Source organism: Antechinus flavipes, chromosome 1, assembly GCF_016432865.1.
Source record: "Antechinus flavipes isolate AdamAnt ecotype Samford, QLD, Australia chromosome 1, AdamAnt_v2, whole genome shotgun sequence".
Lineage (NCBI taxonomy): Eukaryota > Metazoa > Chordata > Mammalia > Dasyuromorphia > Dasyuridae > Antechinus > Antechinus flavipes.
Window position 1 is genome coordinate 118,051,353 of NC_067398.1, and position 21,956 is coordinate 118,073,308.

A 21,956-nucleotide genomic window follows, 5' to 3' on the forward strand; every position below is an offset into this window, starting at 1 on the left:
CACCTTATTGACAGACTAAAACCTTCTGACTTCTCAAAGTCTGTAGGATTAATCTAGTTTGGGAATTCACTTTCAACAGACATAGTCTTTTTTTTAAATAACTTTTTATTAATAGAACCCATGCCAGGGTAATTTTTTACAACATTATCCCTTACACTCACTTCTGTTCCGATTTTTCCCCTTCCTCCTTCCACCCCCTCCCCCAGATGGCAAGCAGTCCTTTACATGTTGAATAGGTTATAGTATATCCTAGATACAATATATGTGTGTAGAACCAAACAGTTCTCTTGTTGCACAGAAAGAATTGGATTCAGAAGGTATAAATAACCCGGAAAGACAAACAAAAATGCAAGCAGTTTATATTCATTTCCCAGTGTTCTTTCTTTGGGTGTAGCTGCTTCTGTCCATCCTTGATCAATTGAAACTGAGTTAGATCTTCTCTTTATCGAAGAGATCCACTTCCATCAGAATACATCCTCAAACAGTATCATTGTTGAGGTATATAATGATCTCCTGGTTCTGCTCATTTCACTTAGTATCAGTTCATGTAAGTCTCGCCAGTCCTCTCCAATAGACGTAGTCTTAAAGAGGCTGAGTACAAGTTTATTACTGCTCAGAACCATGATTTAAACAAGATATAAGAAAAGAGGAAACTTATGGTATGAAAGTAATGCTCAATTAACATGGTGACCACCAAGACAATATAACTAACAGATAATATACAACATACATCATATATACATACACTATGAGGAAAACCAACATCTGAATTCCAGCAGCTAAGAGAACCCAGGTCACAGCTATCTAGAGTCTCCAGTAGGAGATTTTGCTAGGCAAGTGGCACCAAATTTTCAAACTGAGTTCTCAAAGTCTCTTTCCACTAAGGGGTTTTGATAGGCTGAGAACAAAGAAGGCACTAAGCTACATATTCTCAGTTGATACATGATCCTTGAAACAGAGTAGCCCCCCTCAGGTACAAGGATGCTATATTCACAAAAGGTCCATCAAAGAGAATATTTATTCCTTTAGGAACTAGCCAGATTTCCAGGTTAAACATAGGCCTACCATAATTCCTTATGTTCATTAATTAAGGTACCAGGAGGATGGCCAATCTTTCTAATGTTTCCTAAGATTCTGTTAGATAACTGGAAGCGATTTCCAAAGTTCTCAACAAACAAATTTACACAAAGACATGCTGGAAACTTACTGGGATTCCTCCCTAGGATTTCCTACAAACTCACAAGGTCATTTCCTAGTTTGGAAACATTCATCTCTGAATTTCTGTCTTGTTATCTGTGACTAGGGAAAGAAATAGTTGAAAAAGCAGTGAGAGACCCAGTGCCCAGGCTTTCACCTAGACAGCACAGGTGCCCTTAGCCATGTGTGAAAAAACATGATTATTAGCATTAGGAGGCTTTTATCGTTTTTGTGAGAGGTCCCAGAGAGACAGTCCTATCACATTTGTATCAAAGAGAAAAAGACAAAAATTCAAAAATCTCAACTGGGAAATTTCAAGGTTACTCAGTAAGTAGTCTTTCTTTGCTCAGTGTCCAATTTCCTTTCCCCTCCTGTCATCAAAGGAATCAAGGAATTATTGCATTATCCCAAAGCAGGGAAGGGTACAAGTTTATTACTGCTCAGAACCATGATTTAAATAAGAAAAGAAGAAATTTATAGTATGAAAGTAATGCGTAATTGTACATTAATTACTTAAGTGTTATCACTGAAATTCATACATGGTTTCCCAGAGGTGGCCCAAGTTCCCACAAATGAAGAGGAAAGGGTGTCAGTTAATTATTCTTACTACATATTTTGATCCTGAAATCATTTGGGAGCTATCAAGGTTTTTTGAGCAAGAGAATGACATAGTTAAACATATGTGTTAAAAATATCATTTTGGCAACCATGTAAAAGGTGAGTCAAAGATGGCAAAGACTGGAGTCAATTAATTCAATTTGCAAGTTATTGTAATAGTCCCACAAACATTAATGAGGGCCTGAACTAGAGTGATAGCCATATGAGCAGAGAGAAGAGGATGAATAGGAAAAATGTTTTCTGTTAGTTTTTTGTTTTGCTTTTTGTTTTTTAAGGTCAAATTGTATAGATACAAAGAGACTGAAAGGCAGTTACCGTCTTTTACTTCTATTCTTTTGCCTCTTGCCTCTGATTTATTTAATATCTATACAGAATATATATTTTCTTTTTTTTTAAATAACTTTTTATTGACAGAACCCATGCCAGGGTAATTTTTTACAGCATTATCCCTTGCATTCACTTCTGTTCCGATTTTTCCCCTCCCTCCCTCCACTCCCTCCCCTAGATGGCAAGCAGTCCTTTACATGTTGAATAGGTTACAGTATATCCTAGATACAATATATGTGTGCAGAACCGAACAGTTTTCTTGTTACACAGGGAGAATTGAATTCAGAAGGTATAAATAACCCGGGAATAAAAAACAAAAATGCAAGCAGTTTATATTCATTTCCCAGTGTTCTTTCTCTGGGTGTAGCTGCTTCTGTCCATCTTTGATCAATTAAAGCTCTTTTTATCGAAGAGATCCACTTCCATCAGAATACATCCTCAAACAGTATCGTTGTTGAGGTATATAATGATCTCCTGGTTCTGCTCATTTCACTTAGCATCAGTTCATGTAAGTCTCACCAGTCCTCTCTGTATTCATCCTGCTGGTCATTCCTTACAGAACAATAATATTCCATAACGTTCATATACCACAATTTACCCAACCATTCTCCAATTGATGGGCATCCTTTCATTTTCCAGCTTCTAGCCACTACAAACAGGGCTGCCACAAACATTTTGGCACATACAGGTCCCTTTCCCTTCTTTAGTATCTCTTTGGGGTATAAGCCCAGTAGAAACACTGCTGAATCAAAGGGTATGCACAGTTTGATAACTTTTTGAGCATAGTTCCAAATTGCTCTCCAGAATGGCTGGGTGTGTTCACAATTCCACCAACAATGTATCAGTGTCCCTGTTTTCCCACATCCCCTCCAACAAGAATATTTTCTAAGCACAGAAAGATTATTATTGTTTTAAGAAAAGCATACATTCTTTTGCAAGCAACATTTGCATCAGCAAAAATGACCTCCAGACTCTTATCCTGAATGCCAGTGTGGGTCAGAGAAGTTCCTAAAGGCCAGTTCTGCTCAGAGAGTGAGGTAACCATTACTAAAACATCTTTTAATTTCTCTAATGTGCTGTGATTCACAGCTGGGGGTGGTGGAGGTGGGGCCTTGGAGTACTGAACCACTTTGTTCAAGATGCAATTCTCTTGAACCTTTTTTATAGATTTTTCTGGGTTCCACACTTTTAAGTGTAGTCCTCAACAGAGAAACATGCTGTAGATATTTTTATACATACTTGCCTCTCCTATCAGAATATAATATATATGTGTGTGTCTATGTGTATGTGTGTGTGTAGCTAGGTGGTGCAGTGGATAGAGCCCTGGACTTGGAGTCAGAAAGAGCCATCTTCCTAACTTCAAATCTGACCTTAGAGAATTAAAATCTGGGTGATCCTAGGCAAGTCACTTTACCCTGTTTTGCCTCAGTTTCCTTATCCATAAAGCAAACAAGAGAAGGGAATGGGAAATCACTCCAGAATTTTTGCCAAGAAAACTCCAAATGGGGTCGTGAAAAGCTGGACATGATTAAACAGTTATTGAAAGTAGAGATCATTTTGTTATTTGTACTTCAAACCCCAGTGCTTAACATATAGTAGGTGCTAAATAAATGCCTGTTAATTGATTGAGGAATTGATTGATGGTAACAAATTTTAGACAGCTCTTGACTATGTAGTGAAATAGTGAGGCACCTAAACAAAGAAGGCAGATTCCATAATAGGGGATGGAATATTGAGAATTGGAAGAAATTTTAGAGGTCATGTAATACAATCCTTTCATTTTGTAGACAATGAAATCAGGACCCTGAGAAGTCAAGTATTTGTATTCCTAGTGCCTTGTATATAAAATATATTTAAAATATAATAAAATAAAACATAAAGATATTTAAAATATATGCTTGCCTTGATTGCCTAAAGTCACAGCCTTAGAAAGAGAGAGAGTTTGGAATATTCAGATCTATTGCTCTTTCCACTGTTGCACACGATCTTCCTGTGAATGTGGGAAATTATCCCTTAGTCTGTGAAATATAGCGAGGCCTCATATCACTTTTCATTACCAGTCTATTGTTCTGTGATCAGACAATTTTTGACTTAAGAAATTGTGTTTCCCTTCAATTATATTTTTGTCAGTTGCTGAACTGACTTCTCTATTCTTTCACTTTTTCAGAGCTGAGTCCCCAGGCAGCTACCATCTGATTAAAAATCACAAGATAATTTTCACCTGGGGAACAAATACATTTATGTTATTAGCCATTTCCAAATAGGTGTATTTATTAAAGACAGTCTAAAAAATAATACTGAAAAGGAAGATTCATTTTTTAAAATCCCAATTCTAACAGAAAATGACAATTATGATTACAGAAACAGGAAAGGCACCAGCTGTGATGAGGAAAGGAATCCACCAGGATAGCTTCCCCAGTTTCCAAGAGTACTGTTACAACCAATGCTCTTTTAGAATGAGAAAAGAATTCTTTATTCAGTGATTCTCATGAGAAGCAGGTGTGCTCAAGTGGGGATATATATATATATATACACACACATACTAATGTGTGTGTATATACATATACACACACAGGCAGTATCTATATATTCTCAGTGGCACAGTGGCTATATATGTGTGTGTGTATATATACACATCTAGACATGCACACATCATAAGGAAATATAAGTATAATATAAATATAAGTAAAATTATTATGATTTTTGTTGAGGGTAGATATTCGGAAAAATGGTGTCTTGGTAACAACTTTGGATTATCCCCTCCCCTCTTCATCTTGTCCATATTTGCCAAACACCTCCTCCCCCCCATTTGATAAAGTCCAAGCATTGTACTGGTCAGCCTGTACAGTTAGCAACAACTGTGATCCACATTTGGAATTCAACAGAAATTTGTTCAAAAAGGTTGCTCTTGCTCCTTTCTCAACTTCTTAATGAAATTTGCACTAGGTGGCAGTATGGTGGTGCATTTTATTTTTCAACCTAGCTCTCTGATTGGTTGGTTTGGAAGGTGGGGAGAATTCTCTTACTAGTTTAAAAAAAACAAAACAACTTTGGTCCTTCCTTCCATATAGGACATTCCTATTACAATGTTTAATGTTGTTGCAAAAGGTGAATGTCTATGATATTGCATCAGGAGAAAATTACATTGAAGCAGAAACAGAACTAGAGTTATTATACAATTAATATTTTTTTTTCCAAATCTAGGATCTCTAAACTTTGTCATGTAAACTTCATTAAGGCAGACTTGCTTAGTATCACTAGCACCAAACTCAGTGCTTAGCACATAGTAGGTGCTTTAAAATTGCTTGCTGATTGAACAGGCTGACCCCATGAAAAATTGTTAAACATGGAAAGTCGAGCCTGTGACCTTTCTTCTCCTTTTCAACACCTCCTCCTCTCTTTCCAAAGCTACCACCCCGTCCTATTCCTTTCTTCTCTTCTAACAAGGATTCACTCTTCTCAATAGTGTCTCTCATTTCCCCAAATTCCATGTTGACACAAGTACAGTCAATCCTCAATGTTCACATGTTTTAACTTTTTTGATTTCAAGGATATGTGTGATTTTATTAGTAATTTCATTTTCATTTTTGCATGGGCAATTGCATACATCCATACCTATGCATAGAAAAGTGGAGGGGAAATTAAAGGCACAATTTACTCAAGTTTTTGAAGCAGTTTGTATGTCCTTAAGGACTTCACTGATCTTGTTTACCTTACCATTTTATAACAAAGAGCTCTCTGTATGTTTGTTGAATATTTGCCTTTCAAACTTAAGTTTTATTTTGCAGTTATGCCTCTGTTGATCTGATCAAGGTTGTATATCCTTCACCAATGCCATAAAGGACAGAGTGTTGGAGGTGATGTTAAGACCTCATCAGTCTCAAGTGTCTTCCAACAATAGCAACTAAGACCCAGCAACCTCTCCCTAAGTTTTTAAAGGACATTTACAACAACTATATTAACATATAGTCTTCGTACCATCATCTGATGTGGTGAAAAAATACTTTTATTTGCTATATATTATTTATATTATAGATTTAATGTGTTATGAAAAGTAAATATTGTCTGAGAACATTTTTTTTTATTGAAATGTTAGCACAAAGGGTCATAAAATTCTAGAGAATTGTAAGAAAAATTTCTGTACTACATTTTATAGATTATTTCATGATTACTGTGATGGGAAAAGTAAATATTGTCAAAATATTTTATAATAAAGAATTATAGGCAGAAAGATTTTTTTGAAATCTCTAGTGAAAAATAACAGTTTTGGATAGTTGCAGGACCCTAACTTCCTATTCCTTATAGACTCAATGGATCAACATTTGCATGTTTTACTTTTGCATCGTTTTCTAGGAACATCATCCCCTCAAAAGTTGAGAATTGACTTTATTAACTAATTCCTTCTTAAAAGCCAACAAACTTACAAATGCAAGAATGAAGTTACAATTTTTAAAAACAACATTTATTAGGTTTCAACTATGTGCTAAAACAATATAGTGATCTATTGATAGTTTGGGTTGGGAACCCAATTCCTAAGACCTGTCTGTACACTTATATAGATACATTCTATGATACTTGGCTATATCTTATACTTGGGTTATTTTAATGTAAACAGTGCTATAGTCACCAAGTTTTATAACTGCATATTTATTTAGAATATCAAGAAATAGCACATTTAACAAAAATGAAACAGTGTATGTGTTGATACATATTTACTTGACATGCATTGCTATATATTATTGGCTCATAACATTTATAGCCCAAATTTATCATGAATATGCTTCAGAGGTTTTGTTGGAGGCAACTTGAAATGCCAATAAGACATTTTATTCATAATGCAATATACTTTGTGGTTGTGGAAACTCCTTGGAGCTCTGTAGAGCTTCTCACTACACTTGTTGACAATAAATTCATAAGAAAATTTTCTATAATATTGGTATAGAAAAATTCACAAAAATGTCAAGTATATTATGGCTAGTATGCCTTCACTTTTAAAATCACTATATATAAAAGAGCATGCACATTTTTATGCGTCAAAGGAAAGATTTTAAAAGTATTTTAGAAAGTCTATCTGGAAACTCAAAAGGGCATAACATAGAAAATGATATTAGGAAGGTTATTAGGATAGCCTTGATGTGGTCCTCTGGTTCTAGATAGCATGTTTATGGAGCTATTGGTTTCAAAGTCACATCTTGGGAAATCCAATTTTGGTTCCCCCCCAGTAGGGAATAAAAGCACATTCTGATTTTAAAAAAAAATCCAGTTATGGTTTTTCACTTTAAAAAGAGATTCATTCACTCAATGACTCCTAAGATTTCTAATGAATTTAAATTTCTATTCAATTTGACAATTCATTTATGTGGAGATTTTCAAGAATATATGTATCAACTGAAGTGAAGAACAAGAGGAGAATTGCTATTATTCTCTTGCTGACAATTCTTGGAATGAGCTCAATGGGGTAGCAATTGTATACTATGGCCAAGCCTGAAGAATAATTATGGGGTAACTCAAATATGTGTGTGTTTACTAGAGGACAGTTTTCAAACCATCCTTCCAGGTTTTATCTTGGTTACTGTAGTGGGAGGATTCCCTTTCTGGTATAGATTCAACTAGGTGGCTGCTAAGGCCGCGTCCAACTCAAATTCTGTGATGCTGTATTTCCATAGTACTCATCTATCCATTCCTTCCTTCTAATCCCTAAAAGTTTTTTTCCTCATTATTATTATTTGTTAGGCTAAATCTCCATATATATTCAAGGCTAGAAGTGTTGTGGCCACTCAAATCCTAGTACCAATCTTGATGGCCTAAGAGCTTTGACCTATTTTTTTTTTACCTTGACTTGTTTACCATTCCTTTGGTAGCCTGGAGACTCACCATATTGTATGAAATTTAGTTTGGACATCTTATTGGCTTAGCCACTGTAACTCAGAATTCCTGAGTTCAAGCGATGAAGAAGCCTCTGCCTCCCTAGCATCAGGGATACATCATTATCCCAGCACAATAGTTGTTTTAAAGCATTCACAGAACAAGTTATGACTGCTATTTTATGTGATTGACTTAAAAAAATCAGAACTTGTACATGTAAATAACAATTACTCTTTTCAAAATAGTCCTCAGTTCTATGCTGCCCTTCTTCAGATCATTAGAGAATCTCTTAGACATTGCTTTTAAAATCTGTGACAATTTCTTGAATACTCTTGAAAGCAGATAGAAATGCTTTCATTGTAGATGGATATGATTTCCAGAATCCAAAAGCCATTTGGTGTCCAATTTAATGAAAAAAGTAGGGAATCAAGCTGGTAATAGATAGGTAGGGAATATCCTTTTAAGGTTAAAAAGAAATCTAGCATTAATTATAAAATGGTAAGGTTAATTGATTTCTCATAAACTGTCTCTTAAAACAGATTCCACAAAGGAGATAAAGAAATTATGTGACCTCTGGAGGCATTGTTGTAATCAGTAGAAGGTCTTCCAAAAGCATTCCATACATTTATGGTTCTGGTAAACTGAGGTGTTTGTTTTGTTTTTTCTTTAATTGTTTCTCTATCTTATAGTCATGTTTCATTTTCCTTTTCATCTAAAATGCAATTGAAATTAGGTTTTATTAGGCTAACTTGTTTAGTTTCATTTTATGTGCTTAAAGACCCTAGAATAATTGTATTTGGAAGGGATATAAATTGGCAGTGGTTATCAGAGTGATTTTGTAAGAAGAAAAAAAAAACCTTTGAGTATTATTTGTTACCTATAGTATCTAGAGACTGGATGTTTGCAATCTTGCTTCTCTCATGTGACTCCTTAGACTAGAATCACCTAGTGTCTATTCTTAACCCCAAAAAAATTTCTTTGGAGGGATGCCAAACCCCAGCACTAAGAATAAAGAGTCAAACATCAAAAATATTATATGATGGGCCTAAGTTTGGATCATGTAAAGATCCTTTTTAAAAACTACTACCCAGTAGAGAGGCATAATTTTGGTCTAGAAAAATGTTCTCTATACTTTTTTAATTTTTAAAGGGAGATTGGGTTAGTTTTGATCAACCTTTTTCTCTTTTTTTGTTATAAAATTTGGCTCAATGCGTGGGAAAAGAGGGAGGTATCTAGTTGGAAATAAAGGTGATGTTAAAACAAAAGATATCAATAAAAATGTAAAGAAAACACATTTAAAGACAAGATAGAAATTGAATAATTATGAGGCCTTGAGAATATTTTAGAATAATATTGCTACATTAAGAGTCCTAATAAAAGCTACCTTAAATTATCTTCTTAGAATTGTAGCTATAGGGTTAAAAAAGATTAAGACTCTTAAACAACTGTGCTATATTCATTGATTTGCAGTCCACAAGATCAGAAAGTCACTTCCTGATGGACCTTCCCTGAATCTGCCAAATTGCCTGGCATGTAGGTCCTGAGAATCTTGGTGCTTCCTATTTAGCTCCAACCCCCATCAATACCAAGCTCCTGCTCTTTCTTCTACAGTTGAATCATTTGTTCTCACAAAATTTCATTTCAGTTGTTGCCATCTTCTATCTCACCTTAGACCTTTAAAAAAGTCAAGGGATGATTTGGAATCTAGACTTTCAATAACTCAAATGACTTCCTGGACTCTGTTTCTAGAAGTCATTGGTACATGACAAATCTCTTCCTCAGCACCTGTACTCCCACTCTTGTATAAATGCTAGATCATAAAGATTTCACTCTTCAGTGTTAGACTATGCTACTGTTTCATGAGAATGGATGATTGAGCTTCCATGTGGCAGAACCTGGACCTTTGAAGAGCTATGCTGACCCCATCCTCAACAGAACCCTAAAGCTCTTGCCATTTCTTCCTTAATTTACATTTAAATTCATTTTTCTATAATTGCTTCATTTTTTTCTTTATATCACTGAGCACAGTGCCTGGCACGTAGTATGGTTATTGATTGATTAATTCTTAAGAGAAACCTGCTGCGCTCTGAAATGATTTCAAGCTGAATTCACAGGCTGTACAGGCTCTCACAAGAGCAACTTATACCTTGATGTTGAATCTTCCAAGGAGCTAATCCTTAGGGACTTTCTAATTTCTCTGTCCTTTCACCAGGAGCTTACTTAGGACCAGTTTGTCTAGGCAAGTATCTGTATATGGCTGTGGCAAGCATTGGTTTATATTGAAATGATCAGTGTGAAGGCCTCAGATGATATGGAATGATCCTTAAAGCTCTTCTTGCCAAAAAACTTTTAAACAGTCCTCTCTGCCCCCCACCCCTCACCCCTGGCCAACATGAATTCCCTTTCAGGTGTTTGGTAGAATATGATTTAACATACTGACCTTTCTAGCCCAGGCTAAATAAGTCTTTGGTGACTTTTATAGGCAGGCTTTATCATTTATATATAGGCCTCTAAATCTATCATGGCCTCCCAAAGGGTTACCTGCCTGTGATGATGCTTGTCTATGTAAAGCATCCTGTTCTGTTCTGTTAATCCTGACATGTTATTCCACAGTTCTCAAATCTTCCTTAGACCGTAAGAAATATCATAAGAATTATCGCCCATGGAAAATGAAACTTCCCCACCCCCCCAATGCAGATGCTTTTTTTTCTTTTTCTTTTTCTTTTTCTTCTTGTTCTTGTTTTTTTTTTTTTTTTTTTTTTTTTACTTAGTTTCAAAGAGCAGGAAGCCTGCAAATGTAGAGAAGCGCTGGTGATCTCCATGTAGTGCCCCATTCCCCATCCGTAGCCAAACCTCATCCCCCTTGGCCAGTTTCAGCACTGCAGTATTGCTTGATGTATCTGATTTTCCTTTTGATTCATAGCTACAGGGAAAAAAGTAAGATCTTATTGTCAATTGACATTTCAAAAAGTAACCCATTTAGACCAATTTAGAAGAAGAACCTGTCAGTTTTCTTAAGACATCAGTTGAAGGGGGGGCAAAATAAAAAATCTAGTCAGAAAATTGTCCTATGCTGTAACTTTTTAGTCCTTGAATTTACAGAAAGAGTTTTGGCTTCTGAATTGTAGGAATATAGTTATTTCAATTTTGTACCAGAAATAATTGGAATTTTTTTTAATAGGAGAAAGCTTAAGTGTGTATTAATTTGTTTTATTCTTTGACAGAGAAAAGAATGAATAATACTTGGCACTGGCTTGTTTAAGATATATTTTGAGGGGAACTTGCACAGAAACATCAAAATCTCAATGCTCCCTCTCAGAGATGTATCCCCTGCTAATGCAGTAACACCAAGATGCTAACAAAGGAGTAGTCTTAGTGTCTAAAGAAGTGCCAGATGGCTCAGAATAGCCCAGTTTCTTAAACTGTGGGTTGTGATTCCATATGGGGTCTTGCAACTGAATGTAGGAGTTACAAAATTTTATTATCAATAAATGTTTGGTTTGTATATTTATTTTATGTATCTATATACTCAGGGTCATGTAAAAATTTCTTGGATGAAAAGGGGTTGTGAGTGGAAAAAGTTTAAAACACCCTGTCCTATACCAATAATAAAAAAAATAAGAAAACATATATTAATTATAAGTATCTACTGTGAGAAACAGATGAAACGATGACATAATGAAAAAGCTCTTTCCTGCAATACACTTACAACCTAAAGAGGGAGGAAGAATGGGCACATTTAAAAATAATATATGCAAAATATATATAAAATAAACACAAAGTAATTGGGGGGAGGTTTCTTAGCAAGGGAGAGATTAGCAAATAGTAAAGAGGAAAAAAATTAGCCATATTTTGAAAAAAATTAAGAATTCTGAGGGCTGGAGATAAAAAGAAAGGGCATTCTAGATAGGGAGACAGCCTATGCAGAGGTATGGAGATGGGATACAAACAGCCTAGAAGGCTAAGCTGAATGCACCAAAGAGTGTGTTAAGGAGAATAAATACTATAAAATAAATCTGGATGTGTAGTTTGGAGTCATATTGTAAAGAGTTTTAAATGTCAGAAGAATTTGTATTGAATACTAGAGATAACAGGAAGTCATCAGAGTTTAATGAACAGTGAAGTGACATGGACAGATCTGTACTTTAGGAAAATCAATCTGAAAGCTATACAGATAAAATATTAGAGATGGTAGAGATTTGAAATAGGAAAACCAGTTGGGAGCTATTAAAAGTAAGATTGAGAGGTGATTCAGCTCTTAACTGGAATAGAAGATACGTGAGGGGAAGTAGGGGATGAATGTGAGAAATGCTATGGAGATAAAATTGACAAGACTTAACAACTAATTTTATATATGGAATGAAGGTAATAAAGGAATCCTCAGAAGCAGATTTTCTTAAAACCTGGCCCTGAAAATGTATGCTTTATTTCAAGAAGGAAGGGAAATAAGCACTTATTAAGCATTTTGCAAAAATTATCTTAGTCTATCCTCACAACAATTCTGCAAGGAGGAACTATTACTTTATAGTTGGAGAAACTGAGACATACAGAGGTCAAATGATTTTCCCAAAGTAACAGAACTAATATATGAATTCAAATTTGAATTTGGCTCTTCGTAATTCCAGACCCAGTATTCTATTCACTGTGTGTCACCTAGATGCCACAAGAAAGCCCATGCATACCTAGGAAATAGAAGCAAAATATCTGTCTAGGGAACTTGGTCCATTTTAAAGTAGTCTTAAGTATGCCTTCAGTGAATGGAACATTTCAGCCCTGGACACTTGGACCTCCCCCTCTCTCTACCTTTCAGAATCTTTATGTTCCTGTTAGCCTTTGCTTAGGGGCTACAGCATCACTGAATGCCTTTCCCCATTCATTTCTTCTACCCCTCCTTCCCTCCTCAAATTACCTTGAGTTATGCTTAGCTGCATATGTCTTATATCCGCCCAGTTGAATGTGAGATTCCATTAAGGGAAGGCAATGTTGGGGTTTTGCTTTTGGCATTTGTACCTCAATTGCTTAATATTGTACCCGGCATATAGTAGACTTCAATAAATGTTTCCTAGATTTAACTTCAAAAAAACACTTATCAGTCTTCTTGGAAACCTGGAATTTCTCTAGAGCAAGGTTAGGAGGATTAAGGCAATCATCCTGCACCAAGTCGTTGGTCCTTAACACATGGCACCCAGTTTATTCTGAGACTTGTAGGTCCCTCTGAGAGCCTGTTACTATATTGCTCATTACAGCAGTGGAGCTGTCATGGAGGGGACCTAACTTTGAAACCCATCACCTTTCAATTCTGGACCCAGAAGCCATTTTAGTTCTGGGTGTCAACCAAGAATGTGGCAGGGTGCAGACTGAAAATGCTATGACTTGGCCAAGGGAGAAGGAAAAGAAATGGAGGAAGAAAAAGGAACAAATGTTTTTCAATAGATAAAGAGAACAAGAAAGTGAAAGAAGAGAAAGTGAAGACTGAGAAAGATACTTAAAGTAAGAAATTGTAATAACTAATTTATCTAACATTTCTGCTTGTCTCTTTTTTTACAAGTGGATTATCAAATAATTTTAATGGTATTAACTCTAATAGAGAGAGGAACAAAGGCAGATAGAGATGAAATAACTTGTCCACAGTCATACTGCTTACATGTGACAAGGTTGGGACTTGCAACCAGTTTCTCATAATCTCTTTTTAAATGCAATATTTTTAATGACAAATTGTGTCACCATTAACTAGTAAATCTCCATTTGTCAATTAGTCATGGTGCCATTAGTAGTGGCTGCCAAAATCTGCTTAAGTTCAATGGATTCTTTACCTCAAAACCAGGAATATGCTGGTAACATTTAGCAATCAGCAGGGTCTAGTGGGGATGGAGAAGTGTCCAATGATTACACTTGAGATTTTAATCTGTATTATTTATACATTTTCCATGATTTTTTTAAAAAAAAGTTTGGACAATCAACAAAACAAATCAAACCCTGATTTGCAATGTTTGTTGATTTCCAACGAATAAGTTCTTACATTGAAAATTTAACTGATTCTTCTGAGCAGTTCAAGCTGCTTATGATTTTAAATGGGGCAATTCTCAAAAGATTTAAGTCTCTATAAACATAGGAGTACCTACATAAGTCTATGAAGCAGAAGTTCTGGGAAAAGAGAAACCAGATCTTGCCAAGACAAACTCTTCAGAAGCTCTCAAACAGGAATACATTCAAGAACTTTGATAGAAAAGCCAGGGTACCTGTACATGCTGAAGACTGTATTGCCGTTGTGCATCAGATACACATACACTTCTTCCACATCTTCATGTTTCATCATGCTAAAGGTAAAGAAATAGACCCCTGGAAAAGATGGCACAGAAAATGATTGAATTGACAAAAAAAAAGAAAAAACAATCAAAGATTTTAAAAAATTACACAGAAGAAAACAAAAAGTTCTAAAGGGGAGACAAATAGGGCATTTTATTACTATCTTGTTAAATATAACATTATGTTATTGTTTGGTTATGTCTGCCTCTTCACAGTCTTGTGGACCATGGTGGCCATGGCATTTTCTTTATTATGCTGCTCGACTCATTACAAGTTAAATGTTTGCATTCACAGACAAACTCCTACCCTAGCATCTTTTGAAGAACTGATGTTTCTTATGAACTCTTTCTTTTTTTTAATGCATGAATAATTTTTCAATATTGACCCTTACAATACCTTGTAAGGTCCAAATTTTCCCCCCTTTCCTTTCATCCCCTTCCCTAGATGTCAAGTAATCCAATATGCTAAACATGTTAAAATATATGTTAAATCCAATATATGAATACATATTTGTACAGTTTATTTTGCTGCCCAAGAAAAAGCAAATGAAAAAGGAAAAAAAGAGAAAGAAAACAAAATGCATACAAACAATAACAAAAAAGTGAAAATGTTCCGTTGTGATTAATATTCAGTTCCCACAGTCCTCTCTCTGAGTGCAGATGGCTCTCTTCATCACAAGATCTTTGGAACTTGCCTCAATCATCTCATTGTTGATGAGAGCCATGTCCATCAGAATTGATCTTTGTATAATCTTGTTCTTGCTGTATACAATGATTTCCTGGTTCTGCTCATTTCACTCAGCATCAATTCATGTAAGTCTTTCCAGGCATCTCTGAAACCATCCTGCTGATTGTTTCTTATAGAACAATAATATTCCATAACATTCATATACCATAACTTATTTAGCCATTCTCCAAGTGATGGACATCCATTCAGTTTCCAGTTTCTTGCCATTACAAAAAGTGTTGCCATGAACATTTTTGTACATGTGAGTCCCTTTTCCTACTTTAAGATCTCATTGGGATATAAGCCCAGTAGAAACACTGCTGGATCAAAGAGTACGCACAGTTTTATAGCCCTTTGGGCACGAACTGAGTCTTTCTTAAGGTGAGGAAAGTGAACTGGCTTAAGCTTGGCAATAGAGATCGTATTGTCTGACAAGCACCTAGAAATTGCTTGATAATTAAGAACTGGTTGAATTAAGGCTTTATAGGTCTTAGACTAGAAAAGGAGTTGTTATAGTCCTGATATAATGAAATATGTAGGGAAATCATCATCTTGGACCTAAGTTTCTTCATTTGGAAAATGAGGAGGTTGTACCATATAGGCTCTAAAATCCCCTTTAGCCCAAACAATTTATAAACATCTTACAAGAAAGATTTTTGGTAATTTTTTTGTTCTGTTTTGGAAAGGCATGAAATTATACACCATCAATGAAGTACTCACAATACATCCAACCATAGGAATTCTTATTACTTAAAATCTGGATAGTTGAATGACACAGTGATAGACTTGAAGTCAGAAAAACTCACCTTCCTGAGTTCAAATCTTATCTCACACACTTTCTAGCCATGTGATCCTGAGCAAATTATTAAACCCTGTTTGCTTTAGTTCCCTCATCTATAAAATGAGAAAGAAGTGGCAAATCACTTCAGTATCTTTGCTAAGAAAACCCCAAATGGGGTCATAAAGAGTTAGACACAACTTAACTAAAAACAGTTTCAAAACTAGATTAATGTCTTTTCAAAAAGGGCTAAAAATGCACCAAAGGACTGATTTTTCTTCAAAAAGCCTAGGGCTATCTTTAATTCCATGTCATTAAAAATGAACAAAAATTTTAAGAGCTGGACTATAAAATCCTTCCAATGAACTAATAGTAATAAGAAGAAAACAGCATAGCTTTGAGGTTAAGGAGAAAATCTTGTTAAAATTGATATATAAATCAATGCATGGGTTGGGGTGGAGTAAGGAAAGGAGAGAAGTATTTTTGAATCACAGTCCAAGCCATAGTCCAAGGTTACCGATGTCACATTAGCAGACTGGAGTGTGTTGGATGGCTTTATAAGAGGGTAAGCACACATCTGAAAAGGTGGTGGATAGTTTCACAGGCTTTTTAAAGGGTTGAATAAAATTGAAAAAGTGATGATGGCTATATGATTTGATAATGCCATTTAGTAAATGCTTCTTTAGTGGAATTGAATTGAATTTCTCCTGATCTCTGCCATTCGTAGACATTTTTTTGTGTCTGGGACAAAAGGAAAAATGGATAGATAGGAAGATTAAGCTTATCTTGGGTGAAAAATGGAAACTTGCTTCAGGGGGATGTGTACCCTAAATTAAGGCTTCCACACTAACTCCAGAAGTAGGGGAAGAAGAGGATAATAACTAGCATTTATCCTCACAACAATTAGGGAAGAGTAGTAGGTGCTATTACTACATCCATTTTATAGATGGGAAAATTAAGAGAGGCAGAGATTAAGTAACTTGCCCAGGATCACTCAGATAGCAAAAGTCCAAGATCATTTTTAACTCTAGGCCTAGTACTCTGTCTAGTGCACCAAACCTGTTAAACATTTTCTGGGATGGTACTTTATGCTAGCTTTTCAATTCTCTGACCTGGGAATAAAGCTCCTATCTTTGTCTGGTTACACCTCTGTTTGTCATAACTCCATGAGAAAGGGGATGCAAGTATTTGTATGATATTTGACAAGGAACAAATTGGACCCAATATCACATCTTAAGTGGCAGATCAAGAAAGATAGACAGTATTAGAACTGGAAAGTATCCCAGGGATCATCCATCTATCCCTTTAATTTTGCAAATGAGCTAACAGAGATCTAAAGGATAAAGTAAGGTAAGCTAGGGATTTTAGGATTAATTAAGCAAATGATGAGGAATTGTTGAAAGTTTTTAAATAGAAAATCAAAACTTCATTCTCTGGAAGGAAAAAAAATGTGGGCAAGTGAGGGTAATTCAAAGGGAGAGAGAAAAAAATGTGATAGGTTTGGAGCAAATTAAAGGCTGCCTACCACTGGCTTCTCATCTCTTTGGTGAAAGGAGGACTTCTCTTTATGAGAAAAGATGAGGAGTGGATATCTTTATAATGGACCTCCTTGGGAGATAATAGATTCCCCCTCGTTAGAAGATTTAAAGCAAAGACTGGATAGCTATTTACTTGTCAGAGATGCTATAGACTAGATCCCAGCTTCTTCAACTGTGGGTAGCAACTCTATCTAGTGTCTTGTAATTGAATGTAGTGGTCATGAAATTATAATTTATTATCAGTAAATGTTTGACTTTTATACCTATTTATACCTGGGGTTACATAAAAATTTCTTGGGTGAAAAGGATTTGTGAGTGGAAAAATCTCTGGACTAGACTACTGTATCAAACTCAAATACAATCAGGGCCATTAAACTGTATAAGGACCTCTGAAGCCACATATTGACTTAGATAACCATTTATTGATATTATCTATGTTCTATTGTATTTTTATTTATTTTGTTACTATTTCCTAATTACAATTTAATCTGATTCTATCAGGCTCAGGAGTGCTAGGTGTATATATATACCTCTGCTATAGTAGAGGATATTCTTTTTGGGTTATAGGTTGGCTTAGATGTCCCCTTAAATGTTCTTTTTCCCACTCAGATTCTGTGATTGATTCTGTGATTTAATGTCTACTTCAAATTCCTCTATGTTGAGACCCATCAAAAAGTCATTAATAAACTGCTCTTTTTTTCTTTTATGTAAGTTTGAGACAAAGAATTCCTTCCTTAAAAACAAACAGAATCTACTCACCTGTCACTGGGGCCCCAAATCTCCCAGTCATGACATCAAAGAAGTTTCCAATGTTGGTTTCCACACTGCTGAAGATTATTCCACTGTTTTGGTTGCTGAAGTGAGTAGCCATGGATGCCATGAAGGCAATCTGTGGAAATAGCCTTAGTCAAGGTAAGGGGTAAAGGAGGAACATGAAAAGAAGCCTGGGTGCCCAACCTCATCTCAATTCTTCTCTTCTTCTATTCAGTTAAAAAGGTCATATATTTAGAATCAGGAGAACTTAGAGACCTTGGATTCCAAATCTCTGAATTGTTCAGGAGAAGCAACTGAGGCACAGAGCAATTAAGTATCTTGCCCAGGGACAGACATAGCTAGTGAAGTGCCAATATAGAATTTAAAACTAGGCTTTTTATTCCATTTTGAACATTATATTCTATAGCCCATACTGCCTCAAATCTAATGCCCTCATTTGACAAATGAGAAGATTGGAGCCTAGAGAAGTTACAGAATTTATCTAAGATTATGTAAGAAGTGAATGATATGGTCTGAAATTAAACCCAGTTTCAGTGATTCAAGGTTTAAGAGGAGAATTCAGTATTTTTTTTTCTTACCAATTACTAATGCCTTCTCTTTATATATAGTCTAGTTAGAAGCCAGGCTTGACTCTGGGGGAAATATAAAGTTTAGAAACAATTTCTTTCAGGGAGATCAGGGTCTATCAAGAGCTATAATACCAACATCATGATAACTTTGATGTGAAATAATGCATGATTAGTAGTACATCAGAAAGGAACAAAACATTGCATGAGGTCTGAGAGGTTGCCACTAGGGCAGGGGAGGAAAAATAAGGAAACTTCACAGAGGGAAATCAAGATCAGAGTTGGGATTTAAAAGATGGGTAGGAATTTAACAGCTCTGCTAGATGTTGCCAGAATACATAGCATGCTAGGCTTGGAGTGAGGAATTCCTAAATTCAAATCTGGCCTTAGATATTCAATAGTTGTGTAGCTCAAGAGGCTGGGCAAATCACTTTGCTCTGTTTGTCTCAGTGTCCTCATCTGTAAAATGAGCTGGAGAAGAAAATGGCAAATCGCTTTGGTATATTACCCAAGAAAATCCCAAATAGGATGCAAAAGTTAGACACAGCTGAAAAACAACAGCACAGGAATTTAACAGACAAATAATAACTCTCTTCCCAGGATATAGTTTGGCAACGATATCCCAAATAATATTAGAGAACTGTCTGGGGCGACAGGGAGCCAATGATGATTTTTGAGCAGTGGAGTAATGTAATCAGATCTGTGCATAGAAATTAGTATGGTAACAATAGGAATGATGGATGAGAGCAAGGAGACATTCTGTGTGAAGAACTGTTAGAAAACCATTGAGGCAATATAGGTAGATCGTGATGACTTCTTTTGCTAGAGTGGCAGCAATGGGAAGAGAGAAGGGATGGCAGATAAGAAAGATAATCAAGATCTTCTGAGTATGGTATTATGAAAAAAGGTATATTTGGATGCAAGATAACTAGTTTCAAAACCTGACTCCCATACTAACCAGCTGTGTGATTATAGACAAGTTATTCTTGCTCAGTCTCAGTTTTTCCATGTATAAAATGTGAATAATATCTACCCTTTCTATAGCAGGGGGTTGTTTTAAGAGCCAAATGTAATAATATATAAGAAAGTCCCCTGAAAATTTTAAAACTTTATACAAACATAAACAGAATTAGCTCCTTGAGGTAGGATGTGTCTTTTTTATCTTTGTATCTCCAACCCTTAGCACTGATTTCATCAGTGGTCACTCCTACCAATACAAATCATAGAATTACATATATTCGGTTTTTGTTTGTAAATTATATCAGCATCAGAGATGTCATTTACATGCCAACATTGATTGCCATAATAGATTATAATCATGTATTGTTGGAATCTTTACAAATTGCTAACTCATTAGAGTTGATATTTTGGGCCAAAACCTGAAACAAGGTACTAAATAGAACTAATTGATACAATGCTTGTGTTCACACCTTTACTCTTTGGAATTCACAAGTATGGAGATTCACAAAGTTAACTGTGTGACTTTGTGAATTCACACCTCCCTTGAAGCTCTTAGGGCCAGAGAGCACTATGGGAGAAAACCCATAATCTCTCTCTCGCATCCCACAATCCCTCTCTCTTGAAGGAGCATAAATAGAGCTTCAGTGGGCGAATCAAGAAAGTTTTCAGAGTGAAGAAGCTGTGAGCCAGGAGTTCAGCTGAATTAGATGCACACTGGGACAGAAGCAGAGTACTCTGGGAGATTGAGAGCCAGAAGCCCTCTCTCCGAGGCAAGAGAGATCTATTCCATTTTCCACTTGACTGGCTGGCGGCTGAAGAGAGCAGAGACAGAAGCAAAGGACAAAGCTGCAAGAGCTCTTGGAACCAAGCAGAGAGATAGGCCTCTAAGAAAACTAATCAGGCTATATTGGAGACAATAAAAGATCTGAACTTTTATCAACTGGCTGTGTTTTGAGGTGATTATTACTTTCAACTGCAACTAAGGCTGCCTCCAGAAAACCTCCCCAAGAAACCTGGTCTCCCCCAGAGAGAACCATCATATATTATATAATATTTTAAAGAAGAAGATCCCCACAATGTATAAATGAAATATTTATGGATATATGAAAGTTATTGATAACTCAGTCAGAGGAAATTATAAGGAATAATTTTAATCCATCAGTGGTATTATCCTACTACATTGTGAACTAAAACAAACTAAAGTGAATTTCTTGGTCGGTTTTACTAATATGACCATGTAAATCAATCTCTAAGCCAGAATAAAGGCTAGAAAATAATTTATATAGTTAATATTTCAGCTTTGTTTAAGAAGTTTTAATATATATTTCTGCAAATATTATGACATTAAAAGAGTTTTCCTAAAATGAATTTTAAAAAGATACCTCTTAGATCAGAGATTATTACCCTGATGAATGTAACTTTATTACCATATCATTGATTTCCTTTATAGTAGATATTTTTAATGCATTTTAAAACATTATTGTGAAAAGAGATCCACAGGCTTCACCTATGTGTATGTCTGTGACCTACAAAAAGGTAATGAATTTCTTGTTTCATAGAATTAAATAATTTTCAAAAGATATTCTGATGAATAGAATACACTTGACTGAGGCAATGTTGCTCAATGAATAAGCACTGGGCTTGAAATGAAAAGACCTGGAATTAGAGGATTCCAGGTAGTAAACAAGATGGGAGGTAGTGTCTGAAGTATGATCAGTAGAAAATAAGAGAAAAGAGATAGGCAGAATGGTAAAGTAACCATTAGTTGGATTTCTGCCTGAGATTCTCTCACAGCCAACTGCTGAGACATTCTACTTTTAGTTGGAGCTATGGAAAGAATATGCTAATAAGCAAAGGCAGTTTAGTCAAGGTGATGAAGCAGTGTGGATCAGTGGAAAGAGAGTTTAATATATTTGGAGTAAGGAAGATCTGAGTTCAAATCCCACCTCTGACACAGACTAGCTGTGCTCTGGTCATCTAACAGAGTAATTTAACTCTGCTCCCAAAGACTAGAAATCGCCAAAATGCATTAGCAGAAAGAGTTTGAAATCTCAGGTAAAAGAAAAAATAATCAAGTCTGTTAACATCATACTTCAAAAAAGTCAGGCAGGTAGGAAGGAAAGAAGAAAGAGGGAAGGAAGGAGAGAAGGAGGAAGGGAAGAAAGGAGGGAGGGAAGAAAGAAGGGAGTGAAGAAAGGAGGGAGGAAGGAAAGGAAGATAGAGGAAAGGAGAGAGGGAGGAAAGAAGGGAGTGAAGAAAGGAGGGAGGAAGGAAAGGAAGATAGAGGAAAGGAGAGAGGGA

General features: G+C 35.7%; 1 protein-coding gene across 2 annotated transcripts in view; it reads right to left on the reverse strand.

Annotated features, from left to right (window-relative positions):
- Window positions 1–6,582: 6,582 nt before the first annotated feature.
- Window positions 6,583–21,956, reverse strand: part of C1QTNF3 (C1q and TNF related 3) — a 29,514-nt gene continuing 14,140 nt past the window's right edge. For both annotated transcript variants that reach the window (XM_051989545.1, XM_051989552.1), the window contains exons 4-6: window positions 18,115–18,244; window positions 14,247–14,346; window positions 6,583–10,930 (exon numbers count right to left, since the gene is read on the reverse strand). In XM_051989545.1, coding sequence (XP_051845505.1) covers window positions 10,771–10,930; window positions 14,247–14,346; window positions 18,115–18,244 — 390 coding nt within the window. In that variant the 3' untranslated portion in view covers window positions 6,583–10,770. The remainder of the gene's footprint in view (window positions 10,931–14,246; window positions 14,347–18,114; window positions 18,245–21,956) is intronic.